This window comes from Drosophila grimshawi, unplaced genomic scaffold (genome assembly GCF_018153295.1).
Source record: "Drosophila grimshawi isolate 15287-2541.00 unplaced genomic scaffold, ASM1815329v1 contig_848, whole genome shotgun sequence".
Classification (NCBI taxonomy): Eukaryota; Metazoa; Arthropoda; class Insecta; order Diptera; family Drosophilidae; genus Drosophila; species Drosophila grimshawi.
Genome location: NW_025063692.1, coordinates 17,893,454 through 17,918,994, shown reverse-complemented (window position 1 = coordinate 17,918,994; position 25,541 = coordinate 17,893,454). Strand labels below are relative to the sequence as shown.

Here is a 25,541-nt window from a genome sequence, read left to right as displayed (position 1 = left end):
GAGATAATTGAAGAACCCAAATGCTTGGAAAAGTAACCAAGTCTAGCTACCCAGAAACCCAAATGCAAAAATTTGTCTGTTTATGATATAATTTCATATATATATATGTATATATATATACATAAATATATAAATATATATATATTCAGATATATTTGTAATAATTAACATAAATTAATGTACATATTGTAAGATTGAACGAAAGAAGTGCACAGAAGAAAAACGATTTGATTTTGTGTCGGTCCAGTAAGCGAGGGCTACTCGAGGAGTTGGTCTTATGCCGGCGTTGGCGTCTCGGGCGCCTGTTCCTGCAAGCACATCATTCATTGGATGAATCATTCAAATAATTCAAATAATTCACTCGACTGAGTCATTCGGAACAGCTACAGATGATGCTGGTGCTCAGGGTTGCTCATTGGTTGCTGATTCGGTGCATATCAGAAGTGCAGTGCAAAACGACAATGCGACATCGATGGGGGAATCTAAGGAGTCTCAGGAAAGTTTGGATACTCGGTGGATACTCGGTGTATACTCGGTACTCAAATGCACATGCCATTGTGGAAGGTGTGCCCAAAAAACAAAATGTGTGCGAAGTTTTTTTTTTTTTTTTTTTTTTTTTTGTAATTTAGTTTAATTTACATTAAAAAATAGAATTTGTAATTAATGAAATATAATAAAAAAAAAAAATAATTCATCAGAACGTTCAGATGTTTGGGTGCTGTTTTGAATTCTTCATGATGTGTGAATTATTTTCGATAGCTGGTGTTTTTTTTAATGTTTCTGATTGAGCTTTAGCTGTACTTTATTTCATATGCACACATACATACACATATGTATGCATAGATACATATATATAGAATATATATTGTGAGATAAATATATACACGTATATTGTTTGATTTTGGTATTTAGCATCAGATAATTGTTTTACTTTTGTTTTTGGTGAAATAATTGTTTGTATTGAATTATATATTGTTTAGGGCGGGAGTCACGGGTGGTACAGTGGACACTACGTGGACGTGGACACTTAAGCTTCGGCCTCAACCTCCTCCTTTACCTTGGCATCGCCGGGCTTGCCCTTGGACCAGTCGGGTTTCTTCTGCAGATCCAATCCAGCATCGATGTGGAATAGAATAGAATATATATTGCATTAGTATTATCGTGGAAATGAACATTCGCTTAACATTTAACCAGTACATTCCGGAACAGATGACTAACAACTGTGCTCTGTGCACTACGAGACTACGAAACTACATACATACATACATATTGTACATACGAATACAGATTGTGACAAAATTGTGACGACTAGGCTAATATTGACAGGTGTTTTGAGGTGTACCATAAAACGAGCGAGACAGATAGATAGACAGATATGTAGTTAGATGATACGAGTAAAAGAGACAAAGAGTGAGATTGAGATTGAACGAGAGAGAAACATTGATAGAGATAGATATAGAGATAGAGATAGAGCAGTACATAAAGTGACAATGGAGAACATGTGGTGCTCAAACATTTGTAAACACGCATCATTTCACTCATCCTTACACTTTTTGGTTGTTTTTAGAGAACCGGCATCTTTAATCTTTTTCTATGGGAGCGTTCACATCATTTTTGGTTGATCGAAGTATATATATATAAGTGAATATATATATATGGGTATAGCATATAGAGCATTAATATACATAATGTAAGTTATAAAAAACTATTGCTATTCGATATCGATGCCTAGCTAAAGGTAGCACCTGGAATGGTGTCCACCACAAGCCACTAACCCAATCCGAACTTACCTCCTTCTCTTCCTCCTCCAATGTGAACTCCTTCTTCTTAACCACCTTCAGCTGGTTGCGGAAGTTGAATTCTGCGGCCTTCTTCTGCAGCTTGGCAAATTTGTTTTCGTATTTGGAGACCTTCTTCAGGGCTGGCTTAACGCTGTACGTTGGATAAAAAAAATAGTTATTTAGTTGGGGCTTCAAGTAATTTGGATGCCCTTGCAGAGTATTGAATATTGCCACATCAAATTTGACAATATTTGATTGAGGTATGAATATAGATAAGTATCCATTGTATTCATAGTGTCTGCAAGGGTATGCAAAGGGTAATTGGTACTCACAATTTGCCGCGAAGATCGTTAACTTGGGCATTGAGATCGTTGATCTATAGCGTGCGATGAGAGATCAAAGAGAGACACATACAGTTAGCATACATGAGAGATATAGGCTTATAGTAAAAACGTTTTACAGATTCGTTTCAATAGACATGTACTAAATGTACCAAATGTGGCAAACTACTTGAAATTGCAATATCAAAATCAAAATGCGAGCAAACTGGGGGCATAAGAGACGTGCAAAAGAGACGGTTGCAAGCAGACGGGTTGCATGCAGCGCGTTACACTTATCGCATATAGTTTAAACATGTGCACAGGCACAACTACAGTTACAGATACACAGATAAAGATACAGATACAGATACAGATACAGATATAGATACATCAAATGTTATGGTAAATAGTTATGTCTATTTTTTGTTTATTTGTTTTTTGTTTTTCGGTTAAAACTGTAGCTGGTGCGTGCGAGCGAGCTAGCAAGACGAGCCAAATACGCAGTTAGGTTTTGGTCTAACGGTTTTTTTAATGGGGCAGCTAAGGTCAGTTTCTTTCTATTTTTTTTCTTTTTGTTTGAGTGGAAGTTATGGGTCCTTATTTTTAGGTGTTTTTTTTATAGTCGATTGAACAGCATAACATCCAAATGTCGATTTCCTCTATATTTTTTGTTTTGTTTTGTTTCTTTTTATAGTGATTTTTTTTTATGGCATTTTATTTTTATATACGATATTTTGTTTTGATATAGACTAGAGTAATGACCTATACATATAAGACTTGAGCGTACGGAACTGGGGCCTGAGGTACTGCACAGCATGGCACATACATACATTACATACATTTCATACATTGATTGATTGATTGATTGGTTGTTTGATTGTTCGTTTTTATGACTATTGTAAACATATTTCTTACGTATTTTTCTGATTTGTTTTGTGTTTCTTTTCGCTTTTCTTTTCCTTCTTTCTCATTTGTTTGTTCAGCTTTTCTTTTTATTTATTTATTTTTTTTTGGTTTCTTGCAAATACTTCGAGTTCGGAGCGTGTTTGCATTTTTGTGATAACGGTAAAAGTAACGGTAACGGTAACGGTAACAGTAACAGTAACGTTTAGTGGGCAGCGGTGGCAATTTTCTAGCGTTAGCTGGTTGAAGCGAACCGACTATTGGACTATTGAAACATTAGCCAGAACTCTGGCGCAACTTTTAACAGCTGTATAATTTGTAAAATATTTGATTTATTTGTTTTTTTTTTTAGATATTATAATTATTATTATTGTTTTTTTTTGTTTTTTGTAAGAACTCGAGTAAATCGACGCTTGGCGCTTATGCTCTTCAATGGTTTAGATTTAACGATTTATCGCATCATTTAAAAATTTCTTTATTATTAGATTGATGCTTCTCTTTGTTCTACTTCTTTTTTGTTCTTTGTTTGTCTGTAGGTTGTTGGTTAAAGCGAGCGTCAGATAGAAAGAGATCGAACCAATTAACGATATTAAGAAGTACATTTTACAACCAAATTACATTATTTACAATAAAGTGCGAGCGGTTGAGGTTGAGGTTGAGTTTGGAGATTGAGGTATTTATTTCGAGTTTAGAGATTTTGGATGGAATTGGTGTTTTTGTTGTTGATGTATTATTATTATTATTATTGTCTGTAGTTTGTTATTCGTTTGGAGAGTGGATTTTCTGACTGCTGCTGCTGCTGTTGTTGTTGTTGTTGACAAGTGCACATGCAGAACTTCTAATAAAAAATAATTGCCTCTACATTGTGCTCAGCGTGCTGACGTGCTTTGTGTATTGATGGGTATTTTATTGTGTGTGTGTGTTTGAGTGTGTGTATGTGTGTGACCAACGGACGCACAGACAGTGGCAACCAAAAACGATGCAAATGACGCGAGAGCGTAACAAACAAATTATCACAGAAAGGAAGAAAGAAAGATACAAAAGAATTTTGAACAATGTTGTATGTAGTGGGTGGAAAACACAAAACAATGTCAGAATTGAAGTTGTTGCAAAAAAAATTGCAGTGCTGAACAACGACGAAAGTTTCGACAAGTTTGACAGTGTTGTGTAGTGCAATGTGAGTGCTGCGTTTGCCAAATGAAAGTGCAATCAAATAACAGTAACTAAACAGCCGCGGTGCCGTCGCCACAGCGAGCGAGCGAGCGAGAGAGAGAGAGATAGAGACAGAGAGAGTGAGAGAGCTAACCTCACTTATTTGTAGACAATTAGGCAACACTAAATGAATACTGTGCTTAGGTGCATAACGGAGATGAGATATTGTTGCAATTGTCGCAATTGTTCGTTGTGAATTCATTTCATCATTCATCAGAAGAAGTGAGGATTAATTATGTAATTGAAACAACTGATTGATTGATTGATTGATTGACTGATTAATTGATTGATTGACGGTTTGAATGACTGTTCGTTTAACTGGCGGCTGTTTTCAAATTCTTTTGGCTGTTGCTGCAGTTTTGTGTGGCAATTTCTCAACTCACAGATATTTCATTGTTGTTGTTGATTGGATTGTGTTTCCGTATTGAGTACAAGTAACATGAGATTAACAACGGCATATTAAAAACTTGTAAAATCGAACAAAGAGTGGTAAGTATAAAGAATCATCTATATATGTTTTATAATATGTATAGATACGTATTTTTGTTTGTAAGTTTTTGTATGTGAGCAATTCAGAAAAACAGTTACAAGTAAGAGAGTCAAATACTTTTTTGTTTTTAAATATGTAACACAAGTATCAACAAGTTTTGATAGTTGATGCAAAAAAAAAAAAACGGAAACGTAAAAAACATATGATACTAAAAAAATTGTATGTCTGGTTTTTGTATTTTTTTTTTCTTTTGTATTAAGAGTTTGGTTTTTATATTTGTTTTTTTTTTTTTTAATTGATTAAAAATTGTTGCAGTACCTCCCAGTCTTTTTTCCTGACTTCGTATTCCAGATCCCATTTCTGGCCTTCACAAATATACATACGCTCGTAATACTCTTCGCAAATCTCTTGCAATTCGCCTGTAAAAACACATTTTTTTGGGTGGATTTTTGTCGGTTTGTCGTTTTTTTTTTTTTTTTAAATTTTTTCTACAAATCTTAAGGTACTTATTTTACATTTATGTATGCGTGATTTATGTTTTTATATTGTTTTATATTTCTATATATATAAATTTAAATATCATAATCAAATTATATCGTTTATTGTTTTCTATTTCTTTTAGATGTTATGTGTTCGGTAAATTTACTAACTTTTCGAGAACTGATTTGAAATTGACTTTAAGTGATTTTAATAGATATTTTTTTTTTTTTGGAATGGGGCGCAACGTACGGGTCTGAGAAATGTCTTGGCTGTTGTTGTTGTTATTGTTGTTGGTTATGGTTGGTATCGGTTGGTATCGGTATTGTGGGTTATACGTGAACAAGAAACGTTGTCAATTGAGCACGGTTATCGATACATATATCCATCATAAGAAGACAGACAAAACAGATTGAGAGAATAGAGAGACAGAGAGAGAAAGAGAGACAGACGAAGGGAAAGAGAGATAAAAAGAGCGAGACAGAGAGAATATATGCAACTTTAACTCAATTGTTCTTTGGTTCAAGAATCGATATCGATATCGGTGTCGATATACAAGACCCAACTGATCAACGTTTCTTTTAGAGGGGGTCTCCCACACGCAGAGTTCAAAGCGCGCGCCGATTTTGCTTAGTATCGTGCGCCTTGTATATTTATATATATGTATGTATATATGCAATTATTAAATATATATTTTTTATTTAATTTTTTTTTTGGCTTTGTACTTTTTTTGTTTTGTAGTTTAGCGCAGTTAAAAACAATATCAAAAATTAGGTTTAAGAAAAAATTAAGAAGAATAATCGCAAAATAACTAAAAAAAAATATGATTAAGAATATATTTAGAAAAAATCAAATCAAGGGTATATTAAAAAAAAGTTATAAATAATAATAATTGATTATTATTATTAAAATTATTATTGTAGTTGTTGCTGTTGTTGTTGGCAATATTGTTGTTTTTTTTTTGATTGCTTTTATCAATAGATTTGTAATAATAATAATCATTCGCATATTGGATGCTCTTTTTTTTGTTTTTTTTTTGGTATTTTGTGTTGTTTTTTTTTTTTTGGTTGTATATTTTGTATTTTGTTTTCTTTTTGGGTTCATGGCAAAATTAATGGGGAATTTACCTCTTGTGCTTTGACTTTCTGCACGTGCTCTAAATCAAATTTATCGCCCTCCAAAGAGTAAACGCGTTGAAAATATTGTTTGCATATTGTCTGCAGTTCGGCTGTGGTATCGGTATCGGTAACGGTAACGGTTTTGGTATCGGTAACGGTAACGGTAACGGTTGCAGTAAAGTTTAAAGTTTAAAGTGAACGTCAGCGTTTACGTTATATGACGTAACGCGCGTAAAAGCGTAAATCGACAGAGTTCGTGGTGTGCGTGTAGTGCGTGTGTGTGTGTGAGTGTGAGTGAGAGAGAGTCGTTGTCGGTTGTTGCGTGTATGTATGTGAGTGCGTGGGCAAAAAGAGACACAGATAGATGCGGATGTAAGAAAAAGATAGATAGATATATAGATATATATGTAAAGACAGAAACAGAGAGAGAGAGAGAAAGAGAGAGAGGGAGAGATAGTTTGATAGTGTTTTTGTAAGTTTTGGTGCGTATTTTGTGTGGGAAAAGGATTATGTATAAAATATATGTATAGTGAAAGAGATATAGAGAGAGTTAAAAGATAGTGACAGAAGAAAGAAAGAGAGAGAGAGATAAAGATAGTGACAGAAGTTAGAGAGAAAGAGAGAGAGAGAGAGAGAGAGAGAGACAGAGAGACGCACATGTAACGCGCGTTGTTCGCCGCGTGTCAGAGAAAGAGAAGGAATATTAAATATTAATTTATAAAGTCAGATATTCAGCTATATCCTTAGTTTTATCACCTACAAGTTGCATATACATAAATACATACATAATAATTGTGCTTTGCTTGCTTTTATTATATTTGTTATACGTTTCTCGTTTCTTGTTTAAATTTTTTTTTTGTTTTTCAGTTGTTTTTTTTCAGTGTAGTGCGCTTGGTGTTGGGTTGCATGAGTTAGGTGTCTGTTGTTGTTGTTGTTGCTGTTGTGGTGGCTTAGTGACTGTACTGGGGTATGTGTGTGGCTCTGCTTATAAACTAAACTAACGAGACATACGTCTATGTATTCATATGAGTACAAAACACTCGTTCGTACTTCTCGTCTCGTTGTTTGGGCCCTATGCTCATTATTCTCTTTACTCGTTACTCGTTATTCGTTGTTTGTTGTGCGTTGATCGTTGCAATTAGTTTTAGTAAAAGCTGTTTGCAAAATACAAAAATAGCAACAGCTGTACTATGACAACAAAAATACAACGAAGCTTTGCTTTAATACTTATTCTAGTTTAAAAAATTCTTATCGTTATTGTCATTTCAAAAATCTCAAATAAGCCACAAAAAAAAGCAAAATGTTGGCCAAAAAATTTATTTATGCTATAGAAGAAAACACATATATTATGGGGATAAGTAACAACAGCGAGTATTTGGTGTTGTTGGTTGTTGATCCGGTTTAGTAGAGGCTGCAAGTTATGCTTGGTTCGCACCCATGGATAAGTTAAGGGGCCTTCCATTTAGCGTACTGGTTAGCTGGTTAATGGCATTTAAAATGGAGTTATACTCGTTTTATATACTCTTTGATTTCGACCAAAATTCAAAGTGGGATGTAACAAATTTTGAATGTGCCCTCTTGATGAATGTATTCAAAATTTGCACAGCTCTCTTCCAAAATTCAAAAAGAGGAAGAAAACAGAAGAAAAAATATGGTGAACAGAGCTCTACATTTTCTACGTGTTGTAATTATTGTGGTTGTTTTTTGTTTGTTTGTTTTGTTTGTTTGCTAGCTAAACATATTGTGCTCTATACTACGGGTAACCCCAGACTGACACACACACACAGACTGGCCGCCAGGGGGCGTTTTTGGGGCAGCATCTATGTAATATTTGCATATATCTTTCAAGTGCTGGTTATATGTATATGTACGTATAATATCTGAAATGTGTGTGGAGCATTGATTGTTATTAACGGTATTCAAATGGACTACGAGAAGTAGCGACATTAAGTTCCATCGATCGACTGTTCTCTAGATCTGTTCTATCTCATTCCTTGTCGCGTGGAACTCGACGGAAATCATGAGAGACAGACAGACACAGAGAGAGAGAGAGAGACAGAGAGCGATAGAGCTATGGGAGAGAATTGTGTGCAACGCTTGCCTCAAATTCCTTTCTGGCTACCTCGCGCTCCACATCGTATTTCTCAGACTCCAATTTCAGTATCTTATTGTGATAATCCTGACAAGCTTTCTGTAGTGTATCTGTGAATGTTAAAACGAGTGAGTATTCTGCGGAATATTCTCTTCGAGTTCTCCTGCTTGGCTCTGAAGAACTGCTCAAACTGCAGACAGAATATGTGCACGTGTGTGTGTGTGTGTGTATTTTCGTTTGTGTGTGTGTGCGTATTTTTGAATTTGTATTTTTGGTGGGGTCGGGTGTGCTTGGGGTGTGTGCTGAGTTGTTGTATAGACGTGGGCAGTGTGGCAGTGTGGTGCTTGTGTGTATAGAGTACGTGAAACTGAACGACTTCCCAAGGTGTGTGAGACAGAGAGAGTGTGCGAGAAAGAGAGAGAGAGAGAGAGAGAGAACAAGAGAGGGACAAAGAAGAGCTAGAGAGAGAGAGAGAGAGAGAGAGAGAGGGGAGAGGGACAAAGAGATACAGAGAGCGAGAGAGCTGTAAAAAATATTTTCAATTACCAAAACAATAAATGAGTAATTATCACAGGGAATTAGAATTATTTGAGTAATTGAAATTTATAAAATTGGCATTACTTGAGTCATCACAAGTATTACGAAAATTACACAAATCGAAACATTTACTTCGATAATAATTAAAATATAAAAACGATAGTCATCGAACTGTTTGCTGATATTCGACTTCGACATCGATTACTCAAGTAATTGCCATGGTAATTAAGTAAGAGTAGCTCTGTTTACAACACTATTGGCATATGTATTTTCTAAGCTATAAAATTAGGTTTTTTGTTGGTTGACAAGTTAAGTATACGAGTAGATATATATAAGTATATATAGGTATATGTATTTACAGGGACGATATTGATCAGTTTAGGTTTAGTTTGCTTGAGTTTTTACTGTATACAAAACGGAATTGTACGAAAATTAAGTGTATTATACAAAAAAAGTAAGTGGTTTAGACAGCAATTATAAAATTATATATATATATATATGTATATATATAAGTAAAGATAAATAGAAAGAAATATGTATATAGATAGATAGATAGTTAAAAAGAGAGATAGCTAACAGAAGGTGTTGGTTTAGCGGCAATTGCAACTGTTGCTGCTATTTTTTGTTGCTGTTGTTGTTAAGCATTAAGTTGTTTTAGACTTTTGATTTTGATAATTGGAACGCTTTTTGGCAGATAATAGCTAATAGATAGATAGGCATTTGGATATTTTATAATAGATAGATAGATAGATAGTTATTTAGTAGATATGTGCGTGTACCTCAACATCCTTGCGTTTAACAACATACTCAAGATCATATTTCTGGTCCTCCAGTTTATTAATCCTGTCATAGTGTTGCTTGATCAGGGATTTCAGTGTCTCTGTGCGTTTGACGTTTGCGGACACCCAAAATTGGCAGCATGACAAAACACACACAGATACATATATACAAGATATACATGTATATATATATATATGTATATATATATATATATATATATAGTTGGGTAACATTCGATATGGACAGGGGACATTTGTGTGTGTGTGTGTGTGTGGTTGTGTGTGTGTATGTGTGTATATATTTATATTGCAGTAAAAAGAGAGATGGGTAAACGGGGAGGGAAAGAGGGAAAGAGAGAGAGAATAAGTAACATATTCAAATACATAACAAGTGGTATTGGTATTGGTGTGAGTGAGTGTGCTTGTTTGTGTGTGTATGTGAATGGGTGTATATATGTGTGGGTGTGGAAAGCGCAACTTGTTGTTGGTGTGTGTTTTTTTTTTGTGTTTGTGTGTCTATGTGTGATTGTGTGTATATGTGTGTGTGTGTGTGTGTGTGTGTGTGTGTGTGTGGGGGTGTGTGTCTGTGTGTTTGTGATGATAGATGACACTTTTGTAGACTTTAATGTTTATGCTTTAATTTTATTCTTTTTAGTTATATTCGTTTTTTTTTTATAATTCTAAGCAAAAAGCAGCAAAGAAAATGTATCCAATTTAATTTGCTGATTTTCTGCGCTTGTTGCGTATTGCATTTGCTATTTATTTAATTTGATTGTTTTCGCATTTAGAATTTCTAGTTAGAAATTGAAATTGATTGATTTCTGCTTCGCTTTTCGATTGCATTTTGGGTGTTATTTTGAACTGCTGGCACTCACCTTCGCTGGCATCACTGAGATTCCTGGGGCTGCCGCAACGTTCTTCAATGATGCGTCTGCGTTCAGCCGCCTTGCGTTCCTGTTCCTTCTTCAATTCCTCAGCGGCTTTCTTGCGCAGCAACAACTGCAAATCGAAATATCCATTTATGAATTAGTTCGCGATTCGTCAAAAGTTTGACAACTTCATTTGTGCAAAAAACTTGATCCTTCTCAAGTAAAACGCCAATAAAGTTTGCCAACAAATTGCGTTTGTTTTGCAAACTTTAAGGCACTGGAACTGGATTTCATTAGAGTAAAATAATTTCAAATGCATTTTTGAAATTCGACACATATCATTTTTTTGTTTTTTTGTTTTTGCACTAATTGTATTGGTTGCAGACACTTACCCGGAGTTTCTTCTTCCTCTCTGGGGTCATGAAACCCTTCTTGGCCTTCTTGGCCTTAGAGGCTTCCTCCATGCGCTTGCGCACCTCAGCACGCTTGCGCTCGATCTCAGCCTGTTTAGCCTTCTTAGCCTGTAAGCAGTGCAACATATTGGGTGATTAGTTATCGTTATCGATATCGCTATCGCTAGCACAACACATGTAGATGGGCACACGCATATGGCGTTTGGATACGGGGCTCTCATAATAATAATTAATATTATTATTTTTTTTATTTTTTTTTGCTTTTTTGATTTGGCTTCGTGAACATTGGACATTTGACTTGGTGAGGCGATTGGGGCCGTGAGTGGCGGCCACACGTACACCAGTGTACCTCCTCGGCCTTCACTTTGGGATCGTTGGGATCCTTGGGCGGGCCGGCGGGCGCGGCTGCTTTGCCATTGGCGGCTGCTTTACCGGCAGCGGGCGCTGCGGCTTTGCCATTGGCGGCAGCGGGTGCAGCGGGCGCTGCGGCTTTGCCAGCGGCAGCGGGTGCAGCTGCAGCTGCGGCTGGTGCAGCTGCTGCTGCGGCTGGTGCAGCTGCTGCTGGCTTTTTCTGCAAGGAAACAGAGCAGTAGACCAACGGTTAGTTATCGATAAAAATAGCACAATTAAATATCGAATAGAGAAGGACGCAAAACAGACAGCACAACAATTGCGGACAGAACGACAATTGACAATTGACGATAACGATAACGATAACATTGATCACTTGACAGTTATTGTTCCATTATTTTGTGTGTCTGTCAACAGCATTATCGGAATCGGAACCGGCTCGCAACTAGTATCTGTGAAAGCAAAAGAAGCCAAATGCGTGCGCGTATTTAACGGTTAGCTAAAGCATTTAGTTGAGCTTATTTTAGGTTAAATTAATTTAGGTTAGACTATAGAGAATAGCAGAAATAAACTCACCTCAACTCAAGTTCAAATGTTGCCCAGCTCACAGTGCCAGTGCCAGTGCCAGTGCCAGTGCCCAGTTCCACGTGCATAGTTCGACGTTGCCTTTTTTTTTAAGCATACACTATTTGAACTGCAAATAAAGTATTCATTTAATAATGAATCACATTCAATGGTAGGTCTTGCATTTTGCCGATACTCACCTCACCTCATCATCAGCCATTTTGATTTGTGTTTTTTTGAGTTACTGCAAGTAGAAAGAGTTCAGCACCAATCAGTGTGTGAGATTTGAATGAATTTAAATGCAGCTACTGATTGCTGATGCTGGCAGCCATGACATGACATCATCATCATCAACATCAACACCATCAATATCATCATAATCAACACACCCACTCAGCCCACATCGATAAATCATTGTACGAGTGTATGGGTGTGTGGGTGAGTGGGTGTGTGGGTGTATCCATTCGACTGACAGTCTGTCATTTAATTGGCTTCTAGCATATGTTCCATAATCCAAAATAATTGGCTGATTAGTTCAAGTATTTTACAGAAACTCTTCACTCTCGTGAAACACACACACACACACACACATACACTGATACACACACATACACGCATACACACTTGTCTGGCGTCACAGTGCGTATGCGCAATCAATACAGATAAACACATTACGTATACGCCAGCAGTTACCGCACCGTATATGGGAGCACCGCCTGCTGATCACTCGCTCGCTCTCTCTCTCTCTCTCGCTCTCTCTCTCTCTCTTACTCACACTCACTCTCGCTCCCTTTCTCTCTCACACACGCACATTTTAAATCACTCTCAAATTCGTTTGATTGGGCGTGCAAGCAGGACAAACGGTTTTCATGATGCGACTGCTTTTTGCCTATCGATATCCAATTTCAGAATGTCAGAATGGGAGAGCAAGAGAGGGAGAGAGAGAGCGCGAAAGAGAGAGTGAGTAGGCAGAAGCATAAGCTCACTGCTGACGATCACACGCACCGCCAAAAAGCTCTGCGTAAAAGCTTTCTCAAATGAAAGAGCTCAAAAATTGGGATAGACAATGCTCTAAGACTGATCATGGCATTGCTGAACTTGTTTCTATATATTTCTATATCTATACAAATACCGATATTGAACAAGTTGTTAAACGTGTCAAAATCGAAGGTCGCCACGAGTGCTTCAGGCGAACAACTTTTAAAAGCTGTTCAATTTAGCTTAAAGCATAAAACCAACAATAACAAAAGCTACAAAATTGAAATATATCCATACTGTATATCTATATAGACTATGGTATAAATATATCGTTAGACAATGAGAATATAAATAAAATTCTAAAGCTTTTTTAGCTGACTTTCGTTGTAACATATTCTACGTAGATTCTCAACTCAAAGAGTATCTGAATTATATTTTGTATAGGTTTCGGGTGTTTATTTAAGAAGATTGAGAAGATTCCAAAATATTCGAAATCATTTTTTGTATGTATTTAAAAATAAAGTTCTCATCTATTTATAAGTTAAATCAAATTAGTTATGTGCTCAACAGAACAAATAAGGACACATTTAGAAGTGGTATTCGAAAAATTGTACGCTTGAATAAGTAATTGAAGCATCTCTTTAGAGCTCTGAAATATATTCTTATATATGAAGCGGCTAACCGAGGCTTTTAGGTGATTTTACGTTTGTCTGTCAAGTTCAGCGAAATATTATTGTACAATTTTCTTATTCCATTGTTCTAGTTCAACTAATTGGCAGCTTTTAATTTTTGATATTTTTTTTTTGCTTCGAAACGCGTCAAGAGTCAAAGGAAAAAAACACACACTTGTTTATATATATTGTATATAGTATGTATGCGTGTGTGTTTATAAATATGTGTGTGGATTTGTGTGTGTGCGTGTGTGTATGTGTGTGTGTTTAAACAGTGGCACATTTCTATTTTGGGTGGCAGTTGTTGTTGCCACTGTTGCTGTTGCTCTAAGGCTGTTGTTGCTGTCCGCACAGAATTGTGTCTGTGGTTGCTGTTGCTGATACGAATGTATATTGTATCTGCCAGCTACATTTATAGCTTTTGCACGCACACACACAGCCTACATATATATATATATATATATATATATATATATATATATATATAAATATATTCTTTTATATGTATATATATATATAATGTGCACCACATACTCCTTACATAATCGTTGCGCTCAACGAATTATGAAATGTTTTTTTTTTTTTAAATTCAGCAACAAAAAAAAAATAAAAGAAGATTAGATATATTACTACAAAAGTATTTTAATAGTTCAAAATATTGTTTTTCTTGGCTTATGTCAGCCTTCTGCAACACTTTCAGCACTTGAAAAAAATATTGTAAAAAAAATGTTTGAAAAAAAAAAATGAAAAAATATATATAGTTATTTTGCAGAGTTAGGATCACACGCACGATCTGACTGGCAGGCTATATAGTCTTCGATGTTCGTAAAGGTTTTCTAAATGCAGATTTTCTTGCCAGTTATTTTTGTATTTTGCACACAATGTTTTTTTTTTTCGTCATTTTCTTGACTTCGTTGATGATTATCGTATTGTTATAGGGCTGATAGGTTGCTTCAGTTTCGTTTTATTGATTGTTGTTGCATTTTGATTGCTTGGTTCTGGTTGAGGCATTCTGCACTTTGGTGCGCCAGCAACCCACTCACCTTCAAGGAATTAGAAAAAAAAGAAAAAAATTGAGCGTTGCTGTCGATCACACGAATCGGATGGTACTGAACGAAACAAAAAGACTGAACGGTCCGACGATCCACGGCAGACTATATTCTAGAGGCGGTCAGCCTATGGATACAGATACCGATTCAGATTCAGATTTACACACACACACACACACATATAGATATACATATACATATAGATATGCCGCCCACCTGACCGTCCTTCGATGATTGCGTTTGGCGCTTGACTCGCTTGGCTCTCTGGCTTCTCCACAGTGAGAGAGAGCAGCGAACATCTGTCGTTGTATTTGTGGTTGTGCGTGTATTCGTATTTCGTATTGGTAATGGTATTTGTATCTGTATCTGGGCGCACGGGCTAAAAATAGTTGGCGCTGCCGCAACCCAAATCGAAATGGATACCGAAAATTCTGCTTTGCCCGTTTCGTGCGCTCAACGCTCAGCGACGGTCGGCAACCAGCAACCAGCAGCCTGTTGCAGGCAGCCAAAAAAAAATAAGAAAAACACACATTTGGAGAAACCGTCTATACATGTGTGTGTGTGTGTGTGTATTGTATATATGTATGCTGCTATCGATGTGTGTGCGGTGTAAGCGGAGCCGCTTGGAATTCAATGCATGTGTTAAAAATAAATTTGCTCCAGTTGAGCATTGAGTGGGCCAGCAAAGAAATTCTCTTTTTGCCTTTGCCGCTGGCTGTTCTCTAGCCATTTGTCCCATATGCAGTTAACCAGGCATGCAAGCAATGCCAATAACTCGAAAAAGCAATATTAGCCACATAGATTATTGTCTAGCCAGCCCTGGTTCAGATGTGCCCTGAGCACTACAAAACAGCTGCACAACGCATCAATGAACGAAATTCAATTTCAAATATAACTAAATCTTCTCCAGTTATATACGCGTGCTATTCACTAAGAAATTGTGTATCTAAATATATATATATATATATTTTTGATTATCCGATGGCTGGCAACTACTTGACGCAATCAAAGTTAAAGAACTAATAAATATATTAAGTATACATTTTGATACGTATTTGGTTTCGCTTATAATATTAGCTACAGAGTTTGCCAATTAGCACAAATCTATATTAACATATATCTACTGTAATATATATATATACCAAGTCAAGTGAGTTCGACTGTGAAATAGCCCATTTTAAAGACTTTAAACAGTTCAAGAAGATCCTTACGCAATTCATAAAAGTAATCAAGCTGTATTCCTACCTAGTTGAAAGGCTTTATTGCTATCGAAATTAAATACAGATTTATCGGTTTATCGGTATATAGTCAATGTCCAGCTTATTAGTTTAAAGCCATTTTAATAATACAACTATAATTATGACCTGTATTCAAGCTTGATTTATATTATTATTATTATTAGTATGTAATTTATATAAATATATGCGCCACATTAGTCTGCCTTTCCACGAAGCTTAAAAATAAATGTTAATTACTTTTATTATTTATATCTTCTTTTATATAATGAAGATTATATTCACTGTGCAATGCCCAATTCCAATTGACAGCTGTGCCCCTGCAGCATGTTGCACATGAACTTAACTCAGTTCGACAGCAGCTTCCAAACTTTGCAAATAATTTAAATTGTAAAACTATTGTGTATTGCAAGTTGGTAAAATTAATTTTGAAAGGTACGCTTAAATGAATCCAAACCTAATATTGAATAAAACAGACCACGAAATGTCTTCAATTGAGTAATTAAGTTAATGAAATATTCGTTCATTAGTTTTGTAACGAGAAAACAATTAAGTGCGGAAATCTTGCCCTAGACTAAAATGGCTCTTACATATATATATATATATATATATATATATAAATATTATATATATCTTACTATATATAAGTAAACTAACTACGCATGTGTGTGTGTGTAATTATGTCTTATATGTGTAATTTGGCAGAGGCTATGTGAAGATGACGCTGCAACGCGTCGTATGCAAAATTTGCCAAAGACCAAACAATCAGAAAAACAAAACAGACAAAGAACAAGATACACATACAAAAAGCATTGTTCATATAGATACAGATACAGATGCAGACACAGTTACATATACAGATACGGATACAGATACAGATACAGATACAGATACGGATACAAGCACACGCTGCTGCCTTGCAGCCAGTGCTAATGTGCAAAAATTTCACAGAAATCCCAAACTGAAATAATTGTTGTTATTGTTGTTGTTGTTGCTGTTATTGCAGTTGTTGTTGCTGTTGTTGCTGTTTTGTTATATAGCCGAGCAGCATATTTAAAGCAAACACCAAAGGCAACAAAATTTCTCAGGCGAAACGTTTCAATCAGACATATGTGTGTGTGTGTGTGTGGGTATGTGTGCGTGGGTGTTTGTGTGGGCGTTCTCTATGATATAGCCAGAATATATGTATGCATAACATTTATATACTATACACACTATAATATAATGTGTGTCTACTTCGATCTGTGTAAACTTTGTGTTGAAAACACAAAAAGAATTCCGTTGCTGAGTATTTCGAAATTATTATTATTGTTGTTGTTGTTGTTGTTGTTTATTTTTTGGTTTTTATTTTTGAGTGAATTTTGAATTTCTATTTCTTTTGTGGGCCGCATTTTGTTTTGTCTTGTTTTTTTTTTTAAATAGAACATTTTCGACAGCCATTCATGTAGCGCATTAGCAAACGCATCCATCAGATACACACAGTCTTTTTGTCACGCACACAAATGCAAATCAGTGGAATCTAAAAACATCGCATCGATACATTGATTACATATATATATATATATATATGCTTGTAAATATCAAAAGTGTTAAGCATGACTGGTGGATTGCGAATTGAATGATCTGCACTCAAGCTCTAGGACGAGATTTTGAAAAATTCGATTGGCAAGCTCAAAAAATGGGGCAAGAATTATGCTGGCAACTTTTCATCATTATTTTAAGGATTTTTAAGCAAAGATTTGAAATGATTGCTTAGATATTTGTTTTACTTTTTTTTTTAATAATGTGGGCATTGTTAAATGAGTTCAAGTTTGATTTAGCTGGACTCAAACTTTAAACTTATTTTGAAAATGGTAATTTTGGCTGGGTCATATATTATATTTAGATATAGATTATTGTTTTTCAGATATATGATTCACTGATTTTCAGCTAATATTTATTATATCTACACATATAATATTTATAATATATACATCTATCACATTTGTCTGTCAGCCTGTTTCTCTGCAAACTAGTCCCACACAATTAAAGTTAACTTGATGAAACTTGGCAGAAGTCGGAACTTACAAACATATATCCTCTATATATAAGATGAGTTCTTGTACAATAAATGTTTGTTTGTTAACCATGATAGCCGAACCAAACTCATCAGCTACGCATCTCATTATGATCCAAGTAAACATCAACTTTGGACTAGCATATCATATAGCTTTCATAGGAACAATCAAGTATGTTTAAGGTAGGCGCTTGGACTGTTCGGCTATGCCTTGTGACTTATTTAGGTGGCATTCTGCTGTTTGTTTCTGCAGCTATTTTTATTCTGAAAGCCGTTTGAAACAGTTTTAAACAGATTTTCAGTAAATGGTCCACGAAATTTATGATGCTCGATTTTCCTCCCCATGTGTGTGTGTGTGTGTGTGTGCTTCTCTGTGTGTGTCTGTGAGAGTTGCTGTTTTGCTTTTGGTCAAGTTTTTTTGTGTGTGCTATTTTTGAACTTTGGCAAACAGGAAACGGGGCGGTGCGAGGGGTGGTGGGTGGTGGGAGGAGTCACGAGAAGGTAAGAGTTAAAGGTCCACAGTGATGTGTGTGTCTTCGATTATTGGAGCACTCGGAAAATTGTGGGTCGCATTTGTTGCACAAGTCGTTGTTGCAACCCCATTGGCCTTGTGGCTATACGCGCTACCTGACAACAATTTGATGCCGCTGTCGCTTGTTTGACCCATATCAGGTTATAGAGCTGACACAAACACACACTACACGCACACACCCACTCCAATACACTCTATATATATATATATATATATATATATATATTTGCCTAGATGACGTGCAGGCTGCAGCAAGCAACAGCAGCAGCCGTAGCAGCTGCACTTTGCACTAGTTTCATGCTGCACGTCACTGAAGACCAGCGATGACGTCATTAACCATTGCCAGTACCACTGCACCAGCAACAGCAACAGCTCGAGCAGCAACAGCAGCAACAGCAGGAGCAGCAACAGCAACAGCAACAGCAGCAGCGACAGCAATGCATGGCCTAAGTGGCGGCTAACTAATGCCTCATCGGCTGTCAATTGCATTTGCACATTCCGGATCTCAGGGAATTCCCATGAAAACCCTACTAAACACACACACACACACAAACATTTTGGTTTTGACGATAGAATCGAAATCTTCATCGGGCTCGGCATCGTACTGTGTTCTGGGCCTCATCTGTGTTTATGTTTGGCGATCTGGCTTTAATAGAATTTTTGGCAATTTGACGCTTTGTTGCTTTGGCCTTGAACAGCTGCGCTTGCACTTTTGTAAATGAAATTTGCAAACTTCAACGCGTCATCATCAATGGATTCATATTTTCTCTGTGCAGCTTAGCTGGGTCAAAAACACCCACACCAACAGCAACAGCAACACCAACAGCAACACCCACAGTGAGAGAGTGTCCATGGAATGTTTACTGGGCATTCTCATTATGAAACAAATTATCTGACACGCGTTAGCTCTGCCTGGCATTGAGGATATTTTTAGCTCTGGTCGTCTGGGTTTTAGTTTCAACTTTTGCAGCTTTGACTTGTGGGGTGCAGCCGGTTGCACGAATGCCTTTCCTCCTGGAATTGTGTGTGGGATGCATGCATGAAAGTCATGTTTTTAATTGGTTGCATTGATGACGTCTTTCACATCAAATATAATATAATTGATGATTAAATTGAATTAAGTTTCTTGCCAGAAATCCAAAAGTAAAAGTATAACATTTATCTGGCGAAACATTGCACAAATGTCTTGAAGGATTACAATTTAAGAAGCACAAGAATGAACGTTGATCTTAGGCAAGCCGAAGATTAAATACCCTCTGCTGAAGATTGGGGTTTGAAGCACAATTATATTATTTTTTTGGACGGATGCATACCCAGATTCATCAAAAATGCATTTAAACTGGCTATATTGACTCGGCTAGTGATGCTTATCAAGAATATATATACCATATAGGGCGGAGATATGTCCTTTTATGCGTTGGAAATCTGAAACGCAAATATACAAGGGTATAAAAAGTCGAACGAGCTCGATTAGAAGACACCCTGAGACCAATTTGAAACTTCTAGCAACTATAGATTGCTTAAATCGACTTGACTCTCAATGCTGATCAAGTTTATATAAGCTTTATCCATCCGAGAAAGTTGTGTAATATTGTCTATAAATTTAATTAAACACTTTGATGTATGATATTTTGATTGATGTAACGTTACAAAATGATAATGTTAGTTAAAGCAGCCTAAAATGTACTCAACCAGCTCAGAATCTATTTGTGAATGAAAATTAATATATTCAGCTTGGCAGGTGCACTTTGAGGGCGTTAAGCCCTGCGGTGACTGAATATAGCTGGCTGTGGCACTGCTTAGTGGTATGGGTAGATGGTAATTGAGAGCAATTACGCAATAACTTTGATAGCACAAGCGACGTTTATTAAATTGCAAATCCGGCTTAATACCAGCTATGATAATACAAGTGCTTTCTGCTATTTATGGCAGCGCAATAACTGACTTTTTCAAGCGGCATTCGCGAAGGTTATTCAACAGAATCATGATGCTAATGATAATCAACTGAAGCATGATGCTAGTCAAATGACTTGCACAAGCTGCACCCACTCAGTCCCCCAGTTGCAATTTATTCTACACACAAAGTTCGTGGGATAAATATTTCAGGAATTTGAAAGAAAAAAATTATTAAACTTACTGGCTCGGCTTTTGTGTGAGAGTTTAGCTGTCGTCTTCCTAAAAAAGTCTCTCAACTTGCTAACTAAAAGCACGGGGGATTTGAATCGTTTTTAAATATTAAATTATATGAATTTATAAACTAAATCTAAAATGTTTATATTTGTGAAATTCTTATAATAATATTTATTGGCAACAATGTTACCTATGAGAAAACAATGTTACCTGAAAATTAGACATATTTTTTATACATTTTAGAAATACTTACCCTAAAAGACCCTGCCTTAAATAATATATTCTTTCTGCATAACAAGGTGAGTGATACTCGAGTCCGAAATTATAGAAAATTTCTAAAAATTCAAAGCGATTTTGATTACAGATTCACTTGAGTTTAAAATAATTAAAAAACACTTATTCAAAGGACCCTCAAACTTATGGCTTAATAAAAGCTTTGGCAGATGCTGGCTCGAATATTAAGCGGATTAAAGATTTTGAAAGCTTAACTATCGAGCTATATATATATATATACCCTATGAATAAATATTTTCTCATTCATATTTAGCTTAAGTACTATTTTCAGCTATGGTAATATTTCAAACAGCTAAGCAAAACATGATTACGTTTTTGATTTAATAAATATTTGCGTAGCGTGCCGATTTCTATTCACAGCCAAAAACACATCTGGTATAAATACACAGAAATATATATGTATGTATTCATTTAGTACAGCATATGCAAATATGTATTCATATTACACATTCATACAAGCATATTTCCATATATATTATTTTATATATATAGTTATGGCTAGCACAAATTTTTTCAGTGTATTTATAATGTTAAAAGAGGATATTCAAATCTATTTTGAAACCATAAGTGAAATTTACACATGGACTTTTATTGATACACAAAAATATATCTTCTTCGAAGATTATAAATACACTTAAAATATATACATATATAAATATAAATATTCATGCAACATAACAATGCATATATAAAACGTATTTAAACTTGCCAATTTCATTTATATATGTTATATTAGCATATAGAACAGATATATAAAAGATACATTTTTGATAGCAATTGAGACTGTTGCTGCCCGTTGCTGCAACCCAGTTGCCAGCCCAAATTCAAACCTGGTCCGGAGACGAGCCCAAATTTCACGACCGGCCACGAACTGGCAGGCTTAGTCCCAGGTCCAGGTCCGGGTCCCACTCCCTGCAGCACCAACCCCTGCAGGCTTTATGACGCAAATGCAAATTGAATTGAAATTGATCAGTAATTGGCAGCTGGTTGTTGCAGACTGTTCAGGGGCGGGTTCGGTGTTGGGTGTGCAAAGATTGTTGGTGTGAAGTTAACGCGATTTTGCGATACTTCCGCTAAAAGAGGATATATTGAAATGAATTTTGTATCGATAAATGTGACATTTGCACATGGACAATAAAAAATCTTTTAAGATTATAAATACACAGAAAATATATACAAATACAAATATATAAATATTCACAACAATACAAGTAAGGAAATCGGATTAACTTGGGAGACCAAAGACACACAAAACTCAAAATCCTATCAGATTAACTGAGTATCTTAACTATCTTGTTTACAGAAGTTCCACACGATCGAGAGAGTTAAAAAAAAAAGCGAAAGAAGAAGACATGAATTATAAATATGTCTTTAAATTTTATAGATATGTCTATTTAGCTGTATATAAACTGTTCAATCAAGGGCAATCAAGCATTCCTATTTTCATTCTTTATGTATTCTGTTTTCTGTTTGTTAGTGATTAATGCCAAATAAAAAAGCAAATAAAATACCAATAAAAACTTGCCCATTTTATTTACATTTATTTATAGTACAAACAAAAATGGATGAAAAGATGAAAAGTCCAGGCCCGAAATCGCGCTACCCACTCCCAGGCGAACCCTGACAACTATGTGACGCATATGCAAATTGAATAGAAATTGACTAGTAATTGGCAGCTGGTTGCTGTGGATTCAGGGGTCTGGTGTGCAGAGATTGTAGGTGTAAAGTTGATGCAATTTTGCTTTGCTGTTGCTGCTGATGCTGATGCTGCTGCTGATGCTGCTGCTGCTGATGCTGCTGCTGATGCTGACCCCGTTTGAGTGTATTTTTAGAAAAGTGCACTAAAAATAAATGCGAAGGTCTCAACCACTGGGCGGGTATGCCAGGCTGCAACAACGATATGGTATATTATGCAAAAGCCCCTCTCGTCTGCCAATACCCCTCTCTCGCTTAAGGTCAAAGTGTGTGCGTGTGTGTGTGTGTTCATTTGTGTGTGTATGTGTGTTTGTGACGTATAACGCTGGCAATGTCAAACAGGTGTCGACGTCATCGCAGGCTGCAGCGTCTGCTACAAGTACCCCTTGAAATCATTCACATGGCGCCTTCGTCATCGACGGCGATACCCCTCCGACCAGCCTCCTCCGCAACCCTACCCAGCCCCACAAGCAGCATCGATTGGCCGCCTGCGAATTCTGCTAACACAGTGACCTAGTGGCGAGGCCGTCGTCGTCGTCGTCGTCGTCGTCGTTGTCGATAAAAGCCAAAGCGAAAACGAAAGCGAAAGCGAAGCCAAATGGGTCCACGAAATCACAATCAGTTTTTTTTTTTTTTTGGTATTGTGCTTCTTCTTTTTTTGCCTTTACGGTGCTTCGATCTAGTGACGTCTTAGCTGGCATTCATTCACAGGATATGAGCCGTTGCAATGTTTTCGTGGTTGTGCAGCCAAGGTGCGGCCAAACCAGCAGTAGCACCAGCAACAGAAATAGCAGCAACAGCACCAGCACCAGCACCAGCAGCAGTGGGAAGCAAGCACAGCAGAGTATGGTAGGGTAGGTAATAGTTGGCAGAAGGACAGGACATATAAAATTTCATTGAGAAAAAGAGGCAGCAACAGCAACAGCAGCAGCAGCAGCGCAGCCTCCGAACAAAACAAAGCGCTGCAAAGGACATTCAGTGCGACAGCCACTGCTGACGTTGCAGTCGATGCTGGCGTCGCCGTTGGCGTCAGCGTTGCAAGCTGTGTCTGCGTCTGAGTTAACATTCTGAGGCTGGCGCATTTGGTAAAATCAGTCGGAAATACATCTTCAAGCCAACCAGTTCATCAATCTCTCTCTCTCTCTCTCAAAATTCGAACAAGAGTCTTATCACACTTATTATGATAGGCAGCTCTGTGCGACTTGCTTCTGTTTTCTACTCTTTTTTTTTTTGTTGTTTTTTTTTTTTGAGTGTGTTGTCCAGTGTTTTGTTGTGAAGCTTGTGACAAGTGCTAGAGCACTTACGCTGAGTAAGTATCTTTCGAAATGATTCGGTTTGTTCTTTTACAGCAGTGCATCCGGGTGTCTGCCACACTTACGAGTTCCACTATTCAAGTTTTGAGCGTATTTGAAATCAAAAACTTGACACGTTGAGCTCGTGTGTGCGTTGCGGAAATCAACTTACTCAAATCTGCTATAAGTTTATTAAAGAAAAAAAATAATAATAACAAAAGATTTCTAGTGTAAGACAAGGTCAAATTTGGCATCAAATATGAGTCACTGTCTCAAAATAGTGACTTAAAATTGTTAAAATACTCAACGACAAGTTCTCTATTTGATTTTCTTCGAATTATGAAAACATTCAGATGTGTTTTTTTCTTATTTAAATAATGTTTCTCATTAAATACAATGCAATTGCATCCTTTTAAAATTAATCGAAGCCTTGTTCCAACGAAAGGCCTAAAACAAAAAACTAGCATTGGGCACAGTTTGGTTTCTTGGAATTAGTAACTTTAGAAAATTGACTGTAATCATTTATTCAATATATGCAAATCACACTTTTCAATGCACCACAATCTGCAATTATAAATGTTGATCATCTCTTTTTGTATCCGTAAAAAAGTCTTCTTCACCTTATTAAGCTCCTCACATTTTAACCATACAAAACAAGTAAGAATGCTCTAGTCGAGAGAGCTCGATTAGGATATACCCTAGACCCACCCCATAAATTTATATATTAAATAGATTAAAATCTAAAAAAAAGGTAGCCAAATGTTATAATTTTTAATGAAGGTACTTAAGGATAAAAAAAAGAAGAAAGTTAGCGGTTGTTTTTATTCATAATATGCATATTCATTCATAGATATGTATCTGATCAATGATGTCAATATTTTATAGCTATCAAATTGGGGTGTTCATTATTATCGATTATTTCAAATTATAAATCACTAACTCGTTTAGTCTCTGAGGTCCGTTTGCTTGCACAGGACACGCAGACAGCTAGAGTGACTCCACTATTGATGCTTAACAAGAATGTATATAATATATATCCTTCTACCTGTTAAACACTTTCTGCACAACTTAATTATACCCCTTTTAATCAGCATCATTTTCCTATTTCACTTGGCTTCAGTAGGAACAATCTTCCCTGTAATTGTACACGACTACAGTTCTTAGATAATCCTTTCCGAAGAACCAACATACCTATTCTTATATATAAATAAATATAATAAAATACAGAACAAGTCGCGTGTGTGTGTCCTTTGGAAGCGTACCTTATTCAGGTATTTCAATATTTCAGCTTTGAAGTATTTCCAATTTTGTGCAATTTTTATGCTACTCGTTTCTTTCGAAAAATCGGTAATTCGGCATATAAATATGTCATGTTTGTTTGAGAAAAAAACTGAAAGAGTTTTTCACATTTTCAAATCCTAAATATTTTAGATGGTTATTATTTGATGTTTATTATTGTGATTAGAAATTAGTGAAACAGCTAAAGCAACAGCAAGATCTACAACATTCTATACAAATAACTGTGCAATTTTAACTAATGTGAGGCTTGTCTGAGACATGTTCCGAAATTACCCTTTCGTTTTAATTGCATAGTATTTGATAGAAACTGTGCCACATTTTTGCTGGACGAAGTGTGCCAGGTTATTTGATGAATTGTCAATAAAGTGATGTGAATCCCAAAAGTGAGTTAGGCACAAAATGTT

At 36.2% G+C, this 25,541-nt stretch overlaps 1 protein-coding gene across 4 annotated transcripts; it reads right to left on the bottom strand.

Annotated features, from left to right (window-relative positions):
- Positions 1 to 784: 784 nt before the first annotated feature.
- LOC6564818 (troponin I) lies at positions 785 to 11,505 on the bottom strand. 4 transcript variants are annotated; one of them, XM_032738068.2, is made up of 8 exons: positions 11,341 to 11,505; positions 10,971 to 11,099; positions 10,585 to 10,708; positions 9,710 to 9,810; positions 2,114 to 2,157; positions 1,791 to 1,932; positions 1,549 to 1,591; positions 785 to 1,099 (listed from the first exon to the last, which is right to left on the bottom strand). In XM_032738068.2, coding segments are annotated over exons 2-8 (528 nt in total). In that variant the 5' UTR covers positions 11,043 to 11,099; positions 11,341 to 11,505; the 3' UTR covers positions 785 to 1,097. The 4 variants fall into 4 exon arrangements, with proteins under 4 accessions (XP_032593959.1, XP_032593958.1, XP_043072215.1 ...); XM_032738067.2 differs by lacking the exons at positions 1,549 to 1,591; positions 9,710 to 9,810 and adding an exon at positions 8,403 to 8,503; XM_043216280.1 differs by lacking the exons at positions 1,549 to 1,591; positions 9,710 to 9,810 and adding an exon at positions 6,311 to 6,411.
- Between the last annotated feature and the right edge of the window lie 14,036 nt (positions 11,506 to 25,541).

What these genes read in the sequence shown, in the direction of transcription:
- LOC6564818 (XM_032738067.2), bottom strand. Translation starts at nt 11,042, where the DNA reads ATGGAGGAAGCCTCTAAGGCCAAGAAGGCCAAGAAGGGTTTCATGACC. An exon ending in AGAGGAAGAAGAAACTCCGG is followed by an intron (nt 10,709 to 10,970) that starts GTAAGTGTCTGC and finishes TTCGATTTGCAG; the next exon opens with TTGTTGCTGCGCAAGAAAGC. An exon ending in TCTCAGTGATGCCAGCGAAG is followed by an intron (nt 8,504 to 10,584) that starts GTGAGTGCCAGC and finishes TAACATTCACAG; the next exon opens with ATACACTACAGAAAGCTTGT.